At 44.9% G+C, this 21,253-nt stretch overlaps 5 protein-coding genes and 2 long non-coding RNA genes across 10 annotated transcripts in view; 4 read left to right on the forward strand and 3 right to left on the reverse strand.

The window, feature by feature from the left end:
* The window catches only part of LOC101077613 (multidrug resistance-associated protein 4), a 28,681-nt gene extending 25,933 nt beyond the window's left edge, over nt 1–2,748 (reverse strand). For 2 of the 3 annotated variants that reach the window (XR_003890952.1, XM_029848227.1), the window contains exons 1-8: nt 2,488–2,748; nt 2,014–2,124; nt 1,342–1,462; nt 1,032–1,256; nt 859–948; nt 615–778; nt 424–549; nt 24–273 (exon numbers count right to left, since the gene is read on the reverse strand). Coding sequence is in view for 2 of the 3 variants with exons in the window: in XM_029848227.1 (XP_029704087.1) it covers nt 24–273; nt 424–549; nt 615–778; nt 859–948; nt 1,032–1,256; nt 1,342–1,462; nt 2,014–2,124; nt 2,488–2,561 (1,161 nt within the window). In the remaining variant the exon portion in view is untranslated. The remainder of the gene's footprint in view (nt 1–23; nt 274–423; nt 550–614; nt 779–858; nt 949–1,031; nt 1,257–1,341; nt 1,463–2,013; nt 2,125–2,487) is intronic. The other variant, XM_029848233.1, reaches the window with a different exon arrangement.
* Nucleotides 2,749–3,781: 1,033 nt separating this feature from the next.
* On the forward strand, nt 3,782–8,185 carry LOC101063270 (claudin-10). 2 transcript variants are annotated; one of them, XM_029849467.1, is made up of 5 exons: nt 3,782–4,208; nt 6,943–7,104; nt 7,197–7,278; nt 7,353–7,451; nt 7,533–8,185. In XM_029849467.1, exons 1-5 carry the CDS (start codon nt 3,995–3,997, stop codon nt 7,687–7,689), a joined length of 714 nt encoding a protein of 237 aa, XP_029705327.1. In that variant the 5' UTR covers nt 3,782–3,994; the 3' UTR covers nt 7,690–8,185. The 2 variants fall into 2 exon arrangements, with proteins under 2 accessions (XP_029705327.1, XP_011607556.2); XM_011609254.2 differs by lacking the exon at nt 3,782–4,208 and adding an exon at nt 6,035–6,418.
* On the reverse strand, nt 5,784–6,940 carry LOC115252948 (uncharacterized). Its single transcript, XR_003891247.1, has 2 exons — nt 6,141–6,940; nt 5,784–6,041 (listed from the first exon to the last, which is right to left on the reverse strand). It is a non-coding gene; the product is annotated as an uncharacterized lncRNA (long non-coding RNA).
* Nucleotides 8,186–8,243: 58 nt separating the features above from the next.
* On the forward strand, nt 8,244–10,233 carry cldn10l2 (claudin 10-like 2). The gene is made up of 5 exons (XM_003961884.3): nt 8,244–8,675; nt 9,159–9,320; nt 9,398–9,485; nt 9,586–9,693; nt 9,785–10,233. The coding sequence occupies exons 1-5, from the start codon at nt 8,255–8,257 to the stop codon at nt 9,972–9,974; spliced, it is 969 nt and encodes a 322-aa protein (XP_003961933.1). The 5' UTR covers nt 8,244–8,254; the 3' UTR covers nt 9,975–10,233.
* A 2,168-nt stretch (nt 10,234–12,401) lies between these two features.
* Nucleotides 12,402–13,904, forward strand: LOC101078063 (claudin-10). Its single transcript, XM_003961885.3, has 5 exons — nt 12,402–12,741; nt 12,817–12,978; nt 13,053–13,134; nt 13,207–13,314; nt 13,392–13,904. The coding sequence occupies exons 1-5, from the start codon at nt 12,510–12,512 to the stop codon at nt 13,618–13,620; spliced, it is 813 nt and encodes a 270-aa protein (XP_003961934.1). The 5' UTR covers nt 12,402–12,509; the 3' UTR covers nt 13,621–13,904.
* A 449-nt stretch (nt 13,905–14,353) lies between these two features.
* dnajc3a (DnaJ (Hsp40) homolog, subfamily C, member 3a) lies at nt 14,354–21,183 on the forward strand. Its single transcript, XM_029839139.1, has 12 exons — nt 14,354–14,593; nt 15,024–15,134; nt 15,223–15,347; nt 15,730–15,804; nt 17,235–17,387; nt 17,472–17,653; nt 17,741–17,860; nt 18,192–18,297; nt 18,460–18,580; nt 20,228–20,360; nt 20,443–20,591; nt 20,717–21,183. The coding sequence occupies exons 1-12, from the start codon at nt 14,512–14,514 to the stop codon at nt 20,860–20,862; spliced, it is 1,503 nt and encodes a 500-aa protein (XP_029694999.1). The 5' UTR covers nt 14,354–14,511; the 3' UTR covers nt 20,863–21,183.
* Nucleotides 19,125–19,947, reverse strand: LOC115250480 (uncharacterized). Its single transcript, XR_003889037.1, has 2 exons — nt 19,415–19,947; nt 19,125–19,346 (listed from the first exon to the last, which is right to left on the reverse strand). It is a non-coding gene; the product is annotated as an uncharacterized lncRNA (long non-coding RNA).
* Nucleotides 21,184–21,253: the final 70 nt, after the last annotated feature.

Below are 21,253 nucleotides of genomic sequence, written 5' to 3' on the forward strand. Positions count from 1 at the left end.
CTTACACACTCTGACACACTCACTTTAATCCTCCTGATGCTGATCAGAGACTCTGAGAGCTTCTCGATGGCGAAGGGGAAGAAGAGAGTGATGGTGAGTCTGACGGCTCCGTACAGACAGATGGCCATGAAGACTGTGCCGGCAGACAGCTCATTTCCCGTCAGCACGTAGACGCAGACGGTGATGAAGATGATGATCTTGCTGGCCACAAAGAAGGAGGCCATGTTCAGTCCTCGCAGGTAGGAGCTTTTCAAGATCTTGGAAATTTCCAGTCTGAGAACAAGGAAATGCAGCCAGTGAAAGGACTCGCTGCTTGGCTAAAGGGTCCGAGAGTTCAGAATCAATGTTTTGTTTGTTCTGTTCATCAACTTTTACATCACATCAGTGCAAATCTGCAAGAATGGACAGTGAAAATGGATCTACCTTCTGACCTCATTGACCAGCGCAGCAAACGGCTTCTCCCAGCCGTACATCTTTATCACCCGGATCCCGGAGATGACTTCATTCATGGTGCGGATTCTGTCGTCCGTCAGAACCGCCGTTTCGGCCCTGAAACAGCAGGAAGTGAGAGTGGCAAATGGAGAAAAGGCTAAAACCGGAGATGGAAGACAAACCTCAGAGTGGAGAACAGACGTCCAAAAACAGTCTGTACAGGCATCAGAATGAACAGGACGGACATTCCCGCAAGGCATGATGGTCCAATCACGTACAGCAGCAATATTATGACAGTGGCTACTTGTAGAGGGCTAATCCACAAAAAGTGCAAATATAAGGTGACCTGTAGGAAAACGGTGACTTTTTAAGGGGTCAGGTAAATGGATCTGCTGATGGCAACCTTGAACCATGCCAGACGATTACCTCATCAAATCTGTTGACGTCGTTGGACAGGAGGTTGACGATCTGTCCAGTGGTCGTCTGGGCAAACGCTCTGCTGTTCAGACAAAGAGCCTTCATAAAAACAAAGGCGTCACACATTAAAACCCAACATAACACAGAAACGCCACAACAGCAGGAAGCACCCGCGGGTTCACCTTCCGATAGATCATGTGACACAGGGCCACGCGGATCTTCATCCCGACCCGCTGGACGTGGTAGAAATAGAGATGGTGAAGGACAGTGAGGGCGAACGTCAACACCGAGATGCCTGCAGCGCACATGTAGGCGTCGTGGACCCGAGCTGTGCCGGTGGAGCCGTAACTCTCGAAGAACCAGATGATCTGCCCAAGCAGCACCGGCTGAATGATCTTGATGATTTCCTAATGAGGAAAATCAAAGCAGTCACAGAGGGGAGCGATGCCTCTAAGCAACACTTCATTGTGAAGAGCCACCGAAGCTCAGTACCTCTACAAGCATGTACGCTCCGATGAGGGAGTACGGTCTCCAGAAACACTGAACCAGAACTTTGGCGAGTTCAGGTGAGCGCAGATCTTTCGCTGCCTGCTGCAGCTCTCTGTCCCAGTACCTGTGAGGAGGTCGCCATGAGTTGGAGAACACTACAGATGCAGCGCCCAGGCAGACAAATAGCAGAGAGTAGTTTTAAAACATGGCTGGTATTCAGTCCAGGCAGAAGGTGCCAACAACACTGCTATTAGTTCCTGTGAAAACCAGGAACAGGACGTGGATTAATCCAGTTCAGCCCTACACACTCTGTGTTTGAGCCAAGCAACAATTGTAAGCTCGCCCCGTAACGTGTCAACCACAGCGAGACGTGCTGGGATTAGCTGTGTGTGAGGCACAGGCTGCCTGCTCCTCATGGCAGCGCTAAATATAATTTTAAGGTCAAGTTCAGAGTCAAGACTGACAACAACTTTCCTGAAAAGAAGGTGGAGAGGGTGGACGGCGCTGGGGGTGCGGGGACAGAAAAGAACGAAAACGTGGATGAGGAGTTTGGCTGCTTATTAGGGGAATAAAGTCCTCATTTTTGTGTGACTATAATTAGCCGTCACCAACTCAAAAGATTTGATTTTGGTAAACTACACAATAACTCACATGACCAGTTCTCACTCAGCTTACCCCTGCAGCTCCTCTCCAAGTCTGGCTGATGCGTCCTCGGGGAGAACCTTATACATGTCATCTTCCTCCAGCTTCCTCTTGTAGCCCAGTCTGAACAAGGGATTCAGCCAGCTAGCATCCACACAGGGAGAAAGCCTTAGCATCAGCACACTTGTTTACATCCAATAAAGCCTCATTCACTGCTTCCTTATTTATGCAAACAAGCTGAACTCAGCAACACAACACACAACAAATATAAAAAAAGATTTTGACTGCTGATTCAACTCAGTTGTGTTTCATTTCTGTATATAATGATTAATGGACAACTCAGTGCAGAAGTTTGACTATAAGACAGACAAAGGAGCAGGAGTGCATGGGAGCTAGCTACTGTGCATATATGGTCATTATCTGTGATGGAGCCTGTGTAGAGAGGTGCCAGACAGGAGAGCCCTCCACTCAGCCACTGTCACACACGGCTGTCACTCTTCCTCTTACCAGAAGAAAATCTTGGAGAGCAGATTAGCAGAGGCCGACGGATTATCCTTCCCCTCCTTCCGCAGAGCTTCCATTCCCCTGGAAACTGTAACAGGAACCTGGCTTCTTTCTCTGGAGCCTCTGCAGGGGGACTCGATAAACCCTGGAAGGTCAGCTGCTGTAAACCGTGAGGGTCGTCAAGAGAACCCTCAGCGACACTGAGGACATGAGGACGATTGATGTCAACAGCCCCGGCTGTCAGGTGAGCCGCCCAAGGCCCGCCCACCCGCTACGCTGATTGGCTGACAAGTTTCCAGCGACGCTGGCCACGAGGAGCGTGCGCGCGTTCACGCTATAAATAATCCTGGCGAATTCAAAAATGAGGAACACACTGATCAGTTTATTTAGGTAATTAGTTAACTAATTAACTCAAATTCAAATATGGAGATCGATGTATATTACTTATGATTATTGTATCATGATTATTAATGTCTAATGACTGTTCGGGGACCAAAGCATGCTGAGGGTAAATTAGCGTTTAAAAATTTAAAAAAACAAACATACAAAGTAAGGATTTAGAGTTCAAAATTCTCTTCAGCGTGTTTATACTTTGGGGATTTTAGCTGTCACATTTCACACTGGTGACCCGTTAACTTTGGTACAGTGAGTACATTGTTTGATTTAATCCAGCTGCAACAGTTCTTAATCTAAGTTTCCTGTTTGTATGTTGTTTGTTTGTTGTTGTTGTTTTTTGTCTTTACTTCTGAAAGGATCAATTTAACTATTATTATTCTTATTATTATTATTATTATTATTATTATTATTATTAGGGAAAAATACACAGCACTTTATCCCAATGACCTTTTGTGATACAATGACCTTTAACACTATATATTCAAATTTGACTTAAATGTGTTAATAACTGACAGTAGATATACAAAATGGTGTGATTTTTTTTTTAACCCTTTTAACTGACCAAAAGTAGTGAAAACTGTCTTTCTGGCACATAGCATAATCGCCCCCCCCCCCCCCCCCCCCCCCCCTACTGAGGACTATTCTATTTCCTATCCTTTTTTATTTATACTGCATGCACTGTTTCTTTCACAGGTTATTTTGAACTTTCTTCACTTCACACGTTCACATACGAGCTGGCAATCATTAGTCGCTGCCTTGCTAAATATTGTGAGCAGTAATAGGAGCCATGAGTGGACTTTGCTATGATGTGTGTTGTTTTTTTGAGATCACTGATTACTCCTCTGTTGTTTTAGGCGTTAATACAGTACTTGTTCTTATTTTTAGACCAAAACTGAGGGCACTTTGGATGCAATGGGGTGAGATTTAATGACTAACAGCCAGCTCGCGCTTCCTGTGCGCCTCCGCTGTGAGACACCACCATCCCCACCATGCATGATCTTCCGTCTGTAAATCATCACAGTGAAACACATGTCCACAGTGTAATTTGACAGCCTGCAGCAATTTTTATTTCTTACCATTAAAAGAAATCTCCAAAAAAATTGGGAATATCCAAATGTCAGGCCTCCAGATCGTGGCTTTTGTTAGCGGCCTGGCTGGTTTGGGTGCGACCATCGGCGCTACGGTGTCCAATGAATGGAGGGCTACCAGTCGGGCATCCTCGGTCATCACCGCCACCTGGGTTCTCCAGGGTTTGTGGAACAACTGTGCTGGAAATGCTATTGGAGCTTTGCATTGCAGACCTCATCACACCATCCTGAAGCTGGAAGGTAAGTTAAGTTCTCTCAGAAAACTCAGATTGATGGCTGATACATCTGTCACGTTAGCACAGAAGACTGAGAACATGGCTGATCCCATATTTGTTGTACGACAATGTGGTGTAAAGAAAAAGGCAACAAATCCGCCATCATCACACAAATGTGTGAAGTGTTAAGAAAGGAGAAAGTGCAATTTAAAAAAAAAATAGCATCAAAACATTCAGTATTTCAGCATAGAAATGTGTTCAGGAATGCTCAAAACATCTTCACTGTAGTATCAATGATGTTCTAGTTTATTAAATAAGTCATACATGAAACTAGTCAAAAATGTTTTATATTGAAATGGAGAGACAATGTCATGAGTGAAGTTGCTTAAGACTATAATTGAAAATATCAAATTTTGTCTTTTAGAGTTTCAAATGGTTGCTTCTAAAATAACAACAGGCATTAGTGTTTTTTAAAGTTTTCTAAATTATGTTGTTTCCTTTACAAAGATGATAGCTTGTCAACATAAAAGCCAATGTAAAAGGTTTTATTTCCCTAGGATAGAATATCTCTAAGAATAATTTTTGGTCTACATTATGGTTCACAAGTTAACAGTAGCAAATATGTAACCTTTTGTTGGAATATTATACCAAGTCTTAGTCATGGAAGCTGTCGAAAGTGAGTGAGGCAGAGAGCAAATATACAAAATGACGCTTGACGTCACGTGATGTTTCATTTATCATCATCACTTAATTTATTGTTTTATTTCATCCTTTTTCCTGCAGAAAATAACCAATACTTTCCAAAATAAACTCTAACTGGTCTATTTGTATTATTTCCCAATCACAGTATTTAAAATAAAATGCTAAGTTTAAAACTAAATAACTGAATTTACACATTCACTTTAAAACTTAGCTGTTATTCCAGAAATAATTACTTTATAAAGGAGAACTAAGTGTTTTGTAATTCCCACTTTGGCCTGATGGTGGCAGCAGTGCGATGCCCATAAACTCCAACCTCTCTGCAGCGGTTCCACCTGATGGCGCTCTGATTTATTGCGTGTGCGTGCGTGTCAGCATTCCTCTGCAGGGTTACAGAAACATCACTTATAAAGCACTTTTTAAATATAGGTGAATAATGCAGCGTAGTGTGTGTCCTGCACTGCATCAGCACCATGCTGACAGACATATCTAAAAACAAATGCAAAATAACAGGAACATCTATGTAATTTGTCAAAGGTGAGTCTGTAGGTAAATGTGATGTAAGCACAGTTAAGGACCACACTGAGCTAGGACCACACCATGTTCACAAAAAGGTGTCTCCTGTAAGCTAAGGGAACGTAGTTGATTCTCTATTTTGTGCAGAATCATAAAGAAAATAGGACACAACAGTATCATTGTCCTTCAACATTAATGTTAAATAAAATAAACTACTTCATACACTTTGTACATCTAATTTGTCATATCCATGCTTTTACAATATGGACAAATGACTGTATCCTTCGCTGCTGTTAAATAAATGAATGTGGCTGTTTGTTATCATCATCTTTTACTGGGTCCTGTTTTTCTTCGAAGAGAGTTAAAATGAAGCGAGCGAACAGAACAGTTGCAAAGCCTTTGCTTTATATTTTCAGACAGACAAACAGCAAGTTCCTTAGACATCGTTTGCATGTTATTTCTCAATGACAAAGCAGATCCTGAAATCTCTGATGACATCACCAGAAAAGCGGCCCGAGCCGGGCTGCGACACTAAACCTCATTCACACGTCCCCCATCATCTATGACGCGGTAGACCAAAGCGGGGGTGGCAGACGCACTCGCAGTCCATTGGTCATCGGTTGATGTTTAAGAAAACTCCTCCCTACAGAATAGCGCAGTCCACGATACATTAACTATCAATCACAGCCTATTCATTAAAGTTAGTAGGGCAGCGCCCGGCTACATTTCCAACAAGTCTTACCAACCAGGGTAGCCTCAACCTCGGATCTCTACACCGGGTCGCCGCCCAGCCGAATCCGCGCTGCGAGATGTATCAGGAGATCTTGGCGTTCATTCTTAGCACTGTGGGCTGGGTGCTGGTGTCCTCCACTCTGCCGACGGACTACTGGAAAGTGTCCTCGCTGGATGGGACGGTCATCACTACGGCGACCTACTGGTCCAACCTGTGGAAGGCCTGTGTCACTGATTCAACTGGCGTGTCCAACTGCAAAGACTTCGCCTCGATGCTGGCGCTGGATGGTCAGCGGCTGTTATTCAATGATGATCTCGCTTGAGTTCCGTTCTGTTACCTCGAATTTGTTTGATGTTTTTAAGGTTCCTTCTTGAGTTTCTGGTGCACCTGTTCATTCATAGAGGGTTTCTTTTGCTCGGGGATTCACAAATTGATATCCCGGAGCCCTAAACCACATCCAGGAATCAACCCTTTACCTTCAACTGTGTCAATGTTTAGCTTCAGTTCTCAGAGCTTGAAAGCGATTAGGGAGATTTACTGGTAACCTCGGGCACTTTCTCCCACGGCTGACTAGTCTCAGGGGTTAACTTTCAAGGTAATATTTGTCTTAATATCACATCTGAATGACAGATTTCCTCCAAGGACACTCACCACGCTAAGCTCAACGGGCCTGAAAACAATTAGGCCCAGTCGGGACAAATTGCATTTGGATCCTTTATGTGTAAATCGGTCATAAGGTCACCGCTCCGTTGGCCGTGCGGAGGGTGGAGACTACAACCGTTCCCTTTGACGGCTCTCTTGGTGTTTGCAGGCTACATCCAAGCATGCAGGGGACTGATGATCGCAGCCATCTGTTTGGGGTTTTTTGGCTCTATATTCGCTCTGGTTGGAATGAAATGCACTAAAATTGGAGGAAGCGACAGGAGCAAAGGCAGGATCGCCTGTTTCGCTGGTGTCAACTTCATCCTGAGTGGTGAGTGCTCTTTTATTGTTAGCCTTTTGGAAAGTGAGGCATCCTTGTGATCTCCCAGTTCTGACCGAATTGCTCCTTCCTCTCCTGCGTAGGCCTGTGCTCACTGTCAGCCTGCTCCCTCTACGCGCACCAGATCACCTCAGAGTTCTTTGACCCGTTGTATGTGGCACAGAAGTAAGAAGAAAGCAACTGGAAAAGAACATTTTTGCTCCGTTTTTACTCCGTTCCTCAGCTGTGGCTGTTTGCAGGTATGAGCTGGGAGCTGCCCTGTTCATCGGCTGGGCCGGTTCTCTTCTCTGCATTCTCGGGGGCTCCATGTTGTGCTTCTCAATCGCAGGCACGAAAAGGTCTGTAGCAGCAAATTAGAAGCCTTTGTTGCTTTGAACCCCCCCTGCTTACTGTTCTGTGTGTGTTCTGCCTCTTTAAAGCCACAGGCAGACTAAATATATCTACAAAGGTGCTGCCTCACACTCTCACGTCTCCTCCTACCCGAGAGCTCAGGCCAAGTCCGTGAACCAGAGACCACCTCCAGAATACAGCGACGCCTCCAAGATGCAGCATTTTGATAAGAGCGCATACGTGTGAGCGTTGTGGTGCAGACGTGCGCACAGTTAAATGGTAGCACTTTCTCTCCAACAGCACTACGTTCTGCTGGCGTCTTTCAGGTTTAGGGCTTTTAATATTTACATGTCTTTCTTATTGTTGTATTATGGTTTACTTGGTTTTCCCATTTTTGTTTTTTCACATCAAATATTACAGATATGTTCCAGGATTAAAGCACCCTAATGGATCTTGCTAGTCTAAATCTTCGATACCTTCTTCAATATCTTCATGTTGTCTTTTCTAGATGTCCTTTTTGATACAGTATTTTGTAAGACATCCTTTGTTGGTTGTACTTTTAACTGCAAGTAACCAGCACATGTTGTTAATCTGTAATGACAATATTTAAAGCTGTGTCGAACGTGGATTCTCTTGTCTTCTATGACGTAATCATTAACTTTAATTCTGTAAAAAGCTAATTTGCAACTTAACAGATTATAAGCAGAAGGGAAAGAGGTGCAAATAAAATGAACTTTGCAAAGCGCGTCCCACGGTCTTGTTTTATTCTAGTGTCCCGTCGGTTTTAAACCTTTGTTCTCCGTCCTTTGGGATGGATCGGTTGTTGATGAAACTGGAATATGACAGAGGTGGAGAGGATGACTCAATGAGGGCAGCACACTCCAGAGGGTTTACAGTAAACATCTCAAAGTTCCCGTCAACACAGGTGGCGCACGATGACACCAAGACAGACGCACAGCACAGCACACGTCGCACCACAGAGAACCCAGCAGCTTCAGAAATGAGGAAACGTCTGATCCAAATTTTTGGCTTCCTGCTCACATCGCTGGGATGGGTGTTTGTGCTGTGTACCATAGCCATGGACTACTGGAGGATCACACAACTAGGAGGACAAGGAGGTTCTTTTATCATCAAGGTGGCCTGGTACTGGTCCAACCTGTGGAAGGACTGTTTCACCGACTCTACCGCCGTCACCAACTGTAGAGACTTCCCTGTGCTCTGGGCTGTAACACGTAAGAACCTAGAACCAAGTACAGATAACCATCGCATTCTGTGTGTGTGTGTGTGTGTGTGTGTGTGTGTGTGTGTGTGTTTGGTCCAACTTCCATTTTTAATTGTAAATAGGGTGAGAAATCTTTATGCCATTATTGACACATCAGATTTGATTTTGTTAAAGAAGTTGAAAGTAGGACAAGTTTTTTAAACGTGTATTCAAGATTCAAGATTCAAGAGTACTTTATTGATCCCTTTAGGGGGTGTCCATCAGGGAAATTAGCATCTCCAAAGAAACATACAGCACTGTACAACATTTCCCACCACCATTACACCCCATTAAACCTATTAAAGATAATAAAAATAGAATAAAATAAGAAATAAATTAGAATAAATTAAAAATAGAATATGAATATAAATATAAATATAAAACTATAAAAATGTTCCAGTGTATTCAGTGTACTGTTGGTAGCGATACTTTAGAGCTTCCTGTTATCCCGTAGCTTTTGTCCAGGGTGTCCGTGGACTGCTCATGTGTGGGATAACTCTTGGCTTCTTCGCCGTGGTGCTTTGCTTTATCGGGATGGAGTGCACGTATATTGGCGGAGCGGAAAAACTTAAGGACAAGCTCGTTTTTGCTGGAGCCGTGCTTCATTTCGTAGGAGGTGAGTGTGGCTCCTAAATGAATAAATGTGTTTTGCCTTCATTTTCCTCTCTGAATGGACGATACCTCACCACCCAGGTATATCCAATATTGCTGGCTACTGTTTATACATCAACAGGATCGCCAGGACAACCTTTGCCCCAAGTGTTGGGCCGGGAGTGTTACGGTACACACCCCACCACGATACTCCCACAAAGAATTATAGTTCCGGAAAATATCAGCCCTTAAATAAAAATGTGATTGTTCTTAAAATGACTTGATTCCAGGTATGACCTTGGTCCTCCCATATTTCTGGGATTGGTGGGATGTTTCCTCATCTTTTTGGGGGCTGTGTTTTACGCTGTGACGGTCTGCTATGTTCTACGCCGTGAAAGGTACCTTCATTGACCCACCTACACACTTCTTTGTTTCTGGAAGTGATTATTTTAAAGTGTTAATAACTTTGGCCTGTTTGTGGTCTCACAGTCAGGTTGTATATGCAAATGGGGGAGGCACGTACATGTACCCTCGCACCAGGGGCCTGTACAGTGGATACTACAGACCATCCAGACTGTACGGAACTTACATGGGCTCAAGACTCTCCAGCAGCTCCAAGATCTCAAAGATTTCCCAGACGACCCCGACAAAAGTGTCAGAGAGAGACGCATTTGTGTAGTTCCCAAGCGCAAGTCCAGTTTCCAGGGAGACGGTCACTTTTTAGGAGATTTAGGACCGCAGAGCTCGACCAGTCCCACCACATCACGGTTTGAATTCACTGTCATTTCTGCTAAAAAAGGAGGAGACTGCAGGCAGAGGCGACGTGAGCCACGGAGCTAAAGCACGCCGGCCTTTGTCAACTCGTGTTTTTCTTGAACGTTTACAACCTTTTTGTCTGTAACAATGCTTTATCTAATTAAACGAACATTTACCTGCTCCGCTCTTAATGTGTGTCACACAATAATCAAACTGGGAGAGATTTATAAACAGATAATAACAGATTTCCTTTTCATTTACACAGGTGAAAACAGTTGCTCACTTCAATCCCATTAAATTCCTTTCAGTTGACAGGTGTAAATGTTCGCTTCATGTAATGAGGAAGAACAATCGGATTGGGAGAGAGTCAATGACAAAAGCCGCATAACCATAATCTGGGCGAGTCTTTATAAAATGTCAGATGGATTCCTGAACATGGAGACTTTTCTGATGCGGCTAAATTCTGTTTGCTGCTTTTAAATCCCTTGGTGATAAATTACAAAGGAAATCTGTCAATAAGAAAACTCATCTTAGACATATTTATCCGTTACCATGGTCGCAGGGTTGAAGACAGAAAAAGAACCATACACACCTAAGTAGCCATTACACCTAAACCCAAATGCATGTCTTTGGACGCAGACAAGAGGAGAGCTTGCAAACGCCACAAAGGAAAGTTTCTGGACTCTGGACATTCTTGCCTTTTAAAAACAGTGCTAATCTCTGAACCACGAGTCACCCAACTCTCAACATATTAAATGTGACCTGACCAGCAGGTAAAGACATCAGAGGAGCCATTGGACCAGGACCAAGAGGCTGGCTTCAGTCTACTGACGGTTCCTCCTTGATGCTCCCTCCCTCTCTAGGGTTCGACGCCGTTGTAATGTGACCATAATAGTTGGACAAATCATGTCCCCAAATCGCCAGGAGTTTTCCACACATCCAAGATTTTCCCTACCTGAACTAACCCCAAGGTCATTGGTGACCTCGGGCCGTTTCTCCCACGTCTGAGTACAAACCCAGACAGTCAAGACATTTTTACCTGCTTAGTTGTGAGTTTCAGTTTAGAGGTTAGACAAGCAACTTTGATTACTGTGCAAGATTTCTGTGTTGTGTAGTGTAATTATTTTATTTTTTTGTTTTTAAACGTAGCCTGCGCTGGCTCCCAGTATCCATCCATCCATGCCAAATAACAGGTTAGGTATTAGTGTTTGCCTGTCAACGGAGAGCTGCCCTCTGTCTCAGCTGGGAAGGTTCTGTTCCCTGTACTGTGTTCAATAGAAGTGAAGCTTCTAAAGCTTCAGCCTGATGAACTCTGTGCCCACATGTGCTACTGAACATCTGGTTATCTCCTGACTGATAAAAATATTTAAATCAGAGAATGTATTTGACTGTACACATTTATGTACCGGTAAGTCAATAATAAAGGGGATAAAGTGGACTTTGGTTTGCATCTTTTGGAAATAATATGTTATTATTTCACTGAGGAATTCACTTTGCTGTTGGATTGTATCATCAAATATGTTGTGTTATTTTCTCTAAAAAAAATCAACAATCTGCTGTTCCTTATTTGTCCACTAGATGGGCTTGAGACAGTAATTTCTGTTGACCCTTTGGAGCAAACTGACACATGTACAGCCCGACACGCTTTGCTCACTTCATGACATTTAAATCAACACTGGGTAAACACGAGGTGGGCTGCTGTCTTCAAACGGAGACTTGAAAAACCTGTCCTGCTGTTGTTTTGGATAACTAGCATAAACACAATCTTTCACACTTTTCCACCACGTACTGTGATGCAAGATATCCTGACTTCAGTCAAACCCACCCGACATTTTAATTTTGCACCTCATCTTAAAACATCAAATGAATGAGGAAAGAGTTCAGTCTTTAGAAATATAAAGGTCAGGAGGTCACCAGCAGCACAGATCTTCCAGAACATCTATATATGATATAGAATGTATAGTTTCCTTATTACTTTTTTTTTGCATTCTTTCCTGTATTGTTTGTGTATAATTACATGTCCAGATTATTGCCAGATTTAGCCTATTGGTAGAAGAGAGGGACCCATGCTGATCATGTATGGTCACGTGTATCTTGCTAACAACAAAGTCAAAATCACCTCCACCATACAGAACCGCATCTCAAGGCAAAACAGGCGATGATAAACACAGAACATGTTGAGCCAGTTCCCACCTGTTTGAGGTACCTGGAACATCTGAGTCGAATGGTAAGCGAAACTGACCCCAAGCAGCGTATGCTAACATGCGGCTAACTCACAACAAACACCTCCACTATACCAAATCATAGTTCAAGGGAAAACATGTGATGATGAACACAAACCATGTTTAGCAGGTTCCTGGCAGCTCCCAGTACACAGAGGGACGTATTTCCAGACAGCACTGGATAGGAAGTGTGGAGCCAGTGATTTCTTCACCTGGCAGCCTGAGTGGGAGCAAACATGGCTTACAGGACTGTGGTGATGTATATGGAGATTGGCTGCTTTGTGCTGTGTGTGTCGGGATGGATCCTGGTGTGTTCCACCATGCCCACAGAGATCTGGACCTGGTCAGAGGTGGGGAGCATCGTCTTGACCACTTCAAACTACTTCTCCAACCTGTGGAAGGACTGCATCTCCGACTCAACCGGAGTATCGGACTGCAAGGGAATCCCTTCCATGCTGGCGCTGAACTGTGAGTAAAGCACATCTCTGCAGGTGATTCCTGCAGGGAGCCATGAAACCAGCGTTTGATGTTGCTCCTGGACAGGGGACATCCACATGTGCCGCGCCCTCATCATCATTGCCATCATCCTGTCCTTCTTTGGATCAATCCTGGTGCTGGTGGGAATGAAGTGCACAAAAATTGGGGGGACGGAGATCGTGAACGCTAGAGTCACATTTGCCGGCGGGATGAACTACCTTATTGGAGGTACTGGGAACTTATTCAAGAGCAGCAAAGCACTGTGAGACGTTGCTAGAACTAATGTGTGTTGTTTATTTCAGGGATGTCTTCTATGGTTGCGTTCTCCTATTATGGCAACAAAATCAGAGCAGAATTTCAAGACCCCAGCTATGTAGCTCAGAAGTATGTGCACTTTTGACTTCCGCCAGCAAACTCAACACAAGACAAACTGACAGATTTAACGGTATTCACCAGGTTTGAAATAGGAGTCGGTGTTTTTGTGGGCTGGGGAGGCTCAACTTTACTTGTCGTAGGAGGTCTCATCTACAGTATATTTGCTGGGAGGGAAGGCTGTCAATCAAGGTACGATCCTAAAATCTATTGGTTCTTTACTCACTTGTAGAGAAAATTACTATTTATTTTCAATTGGAAATTTACAGCCCAAAGAGACTCCAGGTCTACCAGTTCCCTGCTGCCTACACGGCTGTTCCGTCCAGGAAGAGCATCGTGTCGGTTCCTCCTACAGAAAGGAGTCGGAAGACAGGGATCACCTCCATCGACAGCAGCGGCAGCGGCAGCGGCAGCAGCAGCGGCAGCGGCAGCCGGGTCAGCAGCATGTCGGGGACCACCACCTCCTCAAAGACCACAGCGTCATTTGAATATGTGTGACCTTTTATCTGGCTGAGCTTCGCTTGGAAGATATTTTTGGTTGTCTGCGTTTGTATTAAACTGTATTTTGAAGTAGTTAAAAGTGTATAAATAAAACATATAGGTCAGCAATCCAAACCTCTAAAGAAATGAGATTTATGTCAACATCAAGAAGAGATGAATGGATGTGTTCACCGCTTTCAGCAAAGTGAGGATATAAAGGAAAAGTATTCTGAGATCTCCTTTAAAATCTGCAGTATCACTGGTTTATAGGAGTGATAATAAAGACTGACAGCTAAACTTTCCTTTTCTCTCTTTGGTTCTTGAAGCAGGCATCCAGTTTCAATTACAGTAGTAAAAACACACTTATGATACAAATATACTGTAAATGGGTATGATCAGATATAAACTACTCTCAGGGCTGGGTTGTGAATGTATGTGTGTATAGAGACACACACAACACACATACATATATACATGAATAGGAACGTGTGTGTGGTTATATGGTGTGTCTATATATGTGCTATATATGGTATGGTTTATGTACATTTTGGTTGGTATAATATGTTTTCTATATTTAGAAATATTTAAATAATGTAAATTCTAATTTAAAGCAATATTTAGTACTTTTGATGGGAAGTGAGCGCGCGCGCGCACGCGGACTGTACCGTTTAATGCTGCCGTGGCTCCTCTCCGTTGAACGAGCGGCGGTGGGCGTGGTTTGCAGGGCAACAGCCAATCAGAGGCGCCCACGACCGGGTCGGAGCGGTCCGCTGCGAGTCTGTGACTGGGGAAAAAAGGAGCAATGTTGGCCGCTGGTCAACACATGGGACGGCTGAGATCCAGGTGATACCGGACCACAAGTTGTTGTAAGGTCGACAAAGTCAGGAGCCGTCTGGTGAAAGTGTAACCATGGTTTCCATCGACCACACTGCTCGCAAACTACTGTCCTACGTCCCATATGTTCTTGTTTTGATTGACCTGAGATATGAAGGTAAGAAGCTCGTTTCTTTTAATTTCCAACAAAGCCAGTCAACGGCAGAATAACCAAAGCGCTAACTAACCGACCACTTTGAGCAAAGCCTGCTCTAAATCTGAGCAACTTGCAGAGAACTGACATTACCAGCATTGGCTAAGCTAAGCGAGCTAGCTTATCAATTGCCCTACTGTACATAGCCGATTTTAGCTTCCAGTAAATTTCCTAAAACTGCACCAAATAACATATTTTGGCCGTGTCCTATCACTGGCATCAGTGTTCGTCTCATAAACGCTCACGACAACATGTCACAGTCCCAAGTTGCCAACTTGACAGGCGTGTTGCCCGCTGTCACCGTGGACCAGCGTGACTTATTGATCCGTGCGCCGCCATGTCCTGACTTCACGTGCACGCTATTCATGCGTGTTGTGTGCCGTGTGTTTGTCAGGGGTGAAATGCGGCAGGGATGGGAGTGTGGATCACCATATGGAGATGGGAAAGAAGCTGCTCGCCGCTGGCCAACTCGCAGACGCGCTGTCGCATTTCCACGCAGCTGTGGGTAAGAGACGTGCACGACGGGCGCGTGTCCATCCAGATGTATGGCTAATCATATTCACAGGGTCAGTGTGCACGTCCTTTCTTTGCAGATGGAGATCCAAAGAATTACATGGCCTACTACAGGAGAGCTACCGTGTTCCTGGCGATGGGGAAGTCAAAGTCGGCTCTGCCGGACTTGAGTAAAGTCATTGAACTCAAACCAGACTTCACATCGGTGAGGTTCTCCGTTTAGACCGCTGCGCGTAACATGTGGAAGTGGCTGCTAATGTCATGCATTCAACTGCAATTCACCTTCCATGATGACTGGAGAGTTGTGGCGCTTTTGATGGATAAGGAGGCTTGCTTGGTGCAGATTAAAGCCAAAACGTTTAGACGGATTGTGAGCAAGACCTCTTTTTGCTCCTCACATTCTCACATTGTTGTTAGTGAGATTAGGACTATTTGCATGTCCTCTACTGCAGCACGTGGAACGTGAATTTAAATAACTGAACGCCGCTGGGATGAGCTGGACTGGGAAACCAGTCTGTTGTGTCAGCTGTGTCACTAAGTGTATTGACAGCCTCATTCAAAACTGGTTTCCCCTCCTCTCTTTAAAGGCGCAGCTCCAAAGAGGAAATCTCCTCCTGAAGCAGGGGAGACTGGATGAAGCGGAGAGTGACTACAAGAAAGTGGTGAGTGAAGTCAGGCCTTTCACCGCTGAGGATCCGGGTCTGTCCAGCAGGTGGCAGTGTTGGACTGCGTCAGAGTGGCGGGGGGGGTTCATGACAGTTTGCAAAATAACTCAAAAAGTTCCGAAGGGATTTTACTGAAATTTTCAGGAAATGTTCATAATGGGTGATTGAAGATCCTTTTAAATTTTAGTGATGTTTTGAATTCTGGATGGACTTTAACCTTCAAAGCCAAGCATCCTTGATCATGAAGCAATTCCTATTTTATGGAACTGTGCGTTACTACTGCTTTAGTCACAATATGTGGGGGAATGAGCTACTTGCTTTTAGGTTCATTTAGGTCCATTAATGAAAGATGACTCCGATCTCTCCCAGTGGCTTGATGCTCTAATCGGAATCATCATTTATAATCTGCTGCCTCTCTCAGCGATGTTTTGAGACATTAACCCTCGAATACAAGATGAGCAACCTTTCTGAAGATAATCCAAGTAATTGGAGTATTACCTTTGTTTTAATGAGGTAACATTGCTAGAGGCTTGTTGATTAAAGGTAAATAACTAATTATTATAATTTAGAAGAGAGTCTGGACACAGAGGTGGTATAATGTGATATCTGTGATCTATCACCCATACGATGATTATTCAATTGACACTAAATCCTCCGGACCCTCAGAGAAATTGTTGGTTTTTTTTTTAAAGCTTATTATGGGCTTTAAAATGTTGCTGAAGTGTTTTCCCCTACAATGACCATTTCACGGTTTGTTAGACAACATCCCCAGCAGCCACAGATGACCCTGCCTTTAAAAGCATCGGGCGTTCTCAGGTGCAGGAAAATACGTTTGTTTCCCGTGGGCAGATGGGGGATTATGAAGGTCAGGCAGCCTCTTCTAACCTTGTCAATTGGCTTAATTTATGATACGCATTATTTAAAGTCTGGGGGGCCTCTTTGAGGCAGAGGGAAGTCTTGTAACTGGGAACCTCCAAGTAGACATGAGGGCAGTTAAAGACCTGAGGCTGGAAATCATCCAGACTTGTGCCGTTAAATAATAAACCCTCCTTGGCGGAGCAGTTTGCAGTTGCAGAGGTGCCTCCTGTTCTGCTGCTTCAGCACTCTGAACCTTTGGCTAAGATTACCCATCATATTTAGACCTTCTCATGTTTTCAAAATTGATTGTTGTGGAATTTCTCACCAAGGTCATTTAGTAAATAAAGCATCATTAGCTAGGATTGCTCTGTGATGGCCTCTATAATAAGAATGACTCGTGTAATGGGTGCAGGAATAACGTGCACTGTTAGCATGAGAACCTAGATAACAGCTTATTTTATCAAGCCACCACCTCCCCTCATTACATTGTTTCCAGACATGTTGCTTCATTCATGGCAACATTCCCTCAGTACGTGTGCAGTGTTCTGACCCGCCTTCTGATGTTCCAGCTCAAGTCCAATCCCAGCCAGAAAGAGGAGAGAGAAGCCCAGAATCAGCTGAGGAAGTCCGATGAGATCCAGCGGCTGCTGGCTCAGGCGCACGACAGCTACAACAGCCGCGACTGCGGGACAGCTGCGGCCCTGCTGGACGCCGTCATCGAGGTAAGCCGGCACGGAGCTGCTGTTCTGCAGGTGCCCTCCCTGTCCCCCCCCCCGCGGCGCCTCAGTTCTTTCTGCCGTTCACAGACCTGCGTTTGGGACGTGGCCTCTCGTGAGATGAGAGCCGAGTGCTTCATTGAAACGGGGGAAATGGGGAAGGCCATCAGCGACCTGAAAGCCACATCCAAGTTAAAGAACGACAACACCCAGGCTTTCTACAAACTCAGCACCATCTACTACACTCTTGGAGACCACGAGATGTCCCTCAAGTAAGACGCGTCTACTGTACTAGCGGTGGTTGACCAGGACGGAGGGAGCTCTTCAGCTACTGAGGCCTTTTCCCACCTCATCTGCAGTGAAGTGCGCGAGTGCCTGAAACTGGATCCAGACCACAAGCAGTGTTACAGCCATTACAAGCAAGTCCGAAAGCTCAACAAACAGATTCTGTCTGCAGAGGCACTGATCCAGGAGCAGAGGTGGGTGTGTGTGTGTGGTTTCATTTTCATATGCCACCCATTCACACACTGCTCATCTATATTTGGCCAATCAGATGGCGCGTTGCTGTCCTGCTGGCCCAGGCATACTGTACATGTCAGATCCTGACTCAAGTCGAGCTCCCAGAGAGGAACGGGGGAGAGAATTTTTACATATCGTCCATTTTCTGGATGTTTTCTAGAAGCATTTGTATGTTATAAGTAACAGAAGTTGTGTTGGGTGTCCTGTTAGCTTTGACTTGTAGAAGAATCCCTGTTGATTAAACGGACAGAGGGATTAAGGCGCTGTATCCACACTGATGCTGCCTTCCAGGTACGAGGATGCTGTAAACAAGTACGAAGCAGTGATGAAGACCGAGCCCGATGTGCATCACTTCACCGTCCTGGCCAAGGAGAGGATCTGCCACGCTCTGACACAGGTACGTGCTGCAGCTGGAGCCGGCCACAGCAGACCGGATCAGGGTCTGTGCTAAGCTAATTAGCAATAGTCGTTTTCCTGCTGCTTGAAGAGCGGGGGGGGGAAATGTGTCTCTGGGTCAGAGGAAAAAGACAAATAGTGTCGATATCTGCGTCCTGAGCAGGGGCAGCAGGCGAGCAGAGCCATCTCGGTGTGCAGCGAAGTCCTCCAGACAAACCCAGAGAACGTTAACACACTAAAGGACAGAGCAGAAGCCTACATTCAAGAGGAACGCTATGAGGAAGGTAAGTGCCAGAGTTCTTTCTGTGGAAGCAAACGCTTGTTATTTATCTCAGAATGAAGCGTAGATCAGTGTGTTCAGATATAAAGTGAGAGTCGGTTTGAACTGCTCTGCTGGTACATTTAGCTTGACGTCAGGTCTGGGAAGGTGCCAGAACCCACAGCAACACCTTGGCTGGCTGCACGTGGATCAGTGGGAGACGGCCGCTGCTGAAACCTCTGAAAGTGAGGATTCAGGGGAGGAGAACCAGCCTTGCCTTGTTTTAGTTCATCCCTGTTTGTGTCGAGCATTACAACAATTTTAATGTCACCGGGACCGGTGGAACTTAAAGTTAGTGGCCCGTTATCCCTGAACCATGTCCCGGGTCCTGAAGGCAGAGCTGCAGCTCTTTGGTGTTCAGACTGCCGCCCGCCGCTGTGACGGGAACTAGAAGAAAGGGAACGATGCCTTGCATTTCAGATGCTCTTCAAAGGTCCCCAGTGCCTCCCCAGCTCCAGCTGGAATGTTTATTCATATCTGCTTGGTTAGCGTGACACAGTGATGTTTAATTTTAGTCTGAGCTCGGTGAACAGCTCATACAAGTAGATGGAATAAGTCAACAGGCACAAAAACCCGTTTGTTGAAACAGGAGATGGAATAACTCTCTGGCAGTTTTTAATTTACTCAGAAGAATCGACCAACTGTACTTTCATTCAGAGAGACAATGTTTCTATTGAAAGGAAAATGGAGATTTTACTTTCATTCGACATAAAATGACAAAAAAAAACAACCTATTTTTGTGAGGAGAGGCCAAAGGACCTCACTTTGCCAGTAAAATACATATAGTGTAGAACAACACACTCCCGTATGAGCTGTGTTGTCATTAATGTGGAGCAAGAGCAAACCTCAGGTGGGCTCTTAAGCTGTCAGCACCTATGGGTGTTAACTTCACCCCAGCGCGCCTCCTGGTGTGAACAAGCCTCAAACAACCCAAACTGAGTGGACTCCAACAGCCAGCACACGCTGGGGTCCGATCCCAATGTGTTGGCAATACTTAAAATCATTCTGATGGTACACATTTTTAACTCAGCGGTTAAGGAGAGTGTGACATCATACTGGACAGTAGTGGCAGAGATCAGTCGCAGCACAGCACAGGTTCAGCTGTTCCAATAGAAATGGAAATTATACAGTAATCCACTGGATTTATGTCCAGTTCCAGATGTCAGAATGATGGATTAAAACAGAGCGGGTCTTTATGAGGCACAGAGACAACATGACACCGGGGCGTGCGTTGTTCCCTTTCCAGAGGCAACAGGGCTAATCTCCATGGCAACCTATACCACAGTTGTGAAGAACTTTAGAGCCCGATGAAGCTGGCACGGCCCAAAACTCATGCAAAGTAGCAGCAAAGGAAACCATGACGGGTGATGATCAGTGTGGCTCTCAGACACGGGTGTTATCTGTGCTGAGTCAGCTGTGTTATTGTTTGTTGTTTATTATTCAGGCATCAGGTTTGCTGTCTGTCAGGAGGGCGGCAGCGACTGAACATGTCAATGCAGCGATGGCAGGATGATGTAGAAGAGAGAAAACCCATCACGTTTCCATGTGAAATCACTGTTGTCGCCCTCCTCCTGTTAGCTGCCCAACTCCATTATTATTCTTATCTTTCCAGCTATCAGAGACTACGAGGCGGCAGCAAAACACGGTGAAAACGACCGTCAGATTAAAGAAGGCCTGGAGAGAGCCCAGCGACTGCTAAAACAGTCCAAGAAAAGAGACTATTACAAGATTCTGGGAGTTAAGAGGTGGGAACAGCATTGCTGCTGACGTGTAGTAACTTTGGTATTAGCATGTGGTAAACTGACCGCGTCCGTCTCAACGGTTCAGGTCGGCCCAGAAGAAAGAGATTATCAGAGCGTACAGGAAGCTGGCTCAGCAGTGGCATCCAGACAACTTCCAGGATCCAGAGGAAAAGAAGCAAGCTGAGAAGAAGTTCATCGACATCGCTCAGGCCAAAGAGGTTCTAACAGACCCAGGTGGGAGGTGTAGCATCAGCACGCCTACAATGTTTCTAATCTTCTCATTAGAGTCTTCCAAGAGTCCAGCTGCCTTCCTTTGTTTCTTTATTGAGGACCTATTGATGCATTTGTCTTTTGCCCAGAAATGAGAACCAAGTTTGACCACGGAGAAGACCCCATGGATCCAGAGAGTCAGCAGCAACACAACTTCCACGGAGGCTTCCAGGGCTTCCAGGGATTCAATCCGTTCGGCTCCGGACCTTTCAGCTTCAAATTTGGCTTCAATTGAGGAAGCTTATCCGGCACAGATGAAGAGCAAAAACACACTTGAGGCCAATTATGACTATTAATTCATCTCAATTAAAGATACTGCATGGTTGTTGAATGAGACAACTTTTGAGTTCTATTTGAAAGTCTGTTGCTATGCCAACAAACGAGGGTCATGTGACTTAGCTGGTTGTACCTGTGACACTGTCATCTTTACCACCTACACTGTAAAACCCAGCTGACACCCAGTAAGCTTCAATGTGTACATAAGTACAGCACTATTTTTATATGGAGTTTTTTTCTGAAATGTAAATAAAGATCTATTTATGTACATGAAAGTGAACTGATGGAGGAGTGTTGCTGTATGAACTCAATTTTAGCTTTGAGATTTGGTCGACACACACACTTAGGCA

Source organism: Takifugu rubripes, chromosome 1, assembly GCF_901000725.2.
Source record: "Takifugu rubripes chromosome 1, fTakRub1.2, whole genome shotgun sequence".
In the NCBI taxonomy this organism is placed as follows: Eukaryota; Metazoa; Chordata; class Actinopteri; order Tetraodontiformes; family Tetraodontidae; genus Takifugu; species Takifugu rubripes.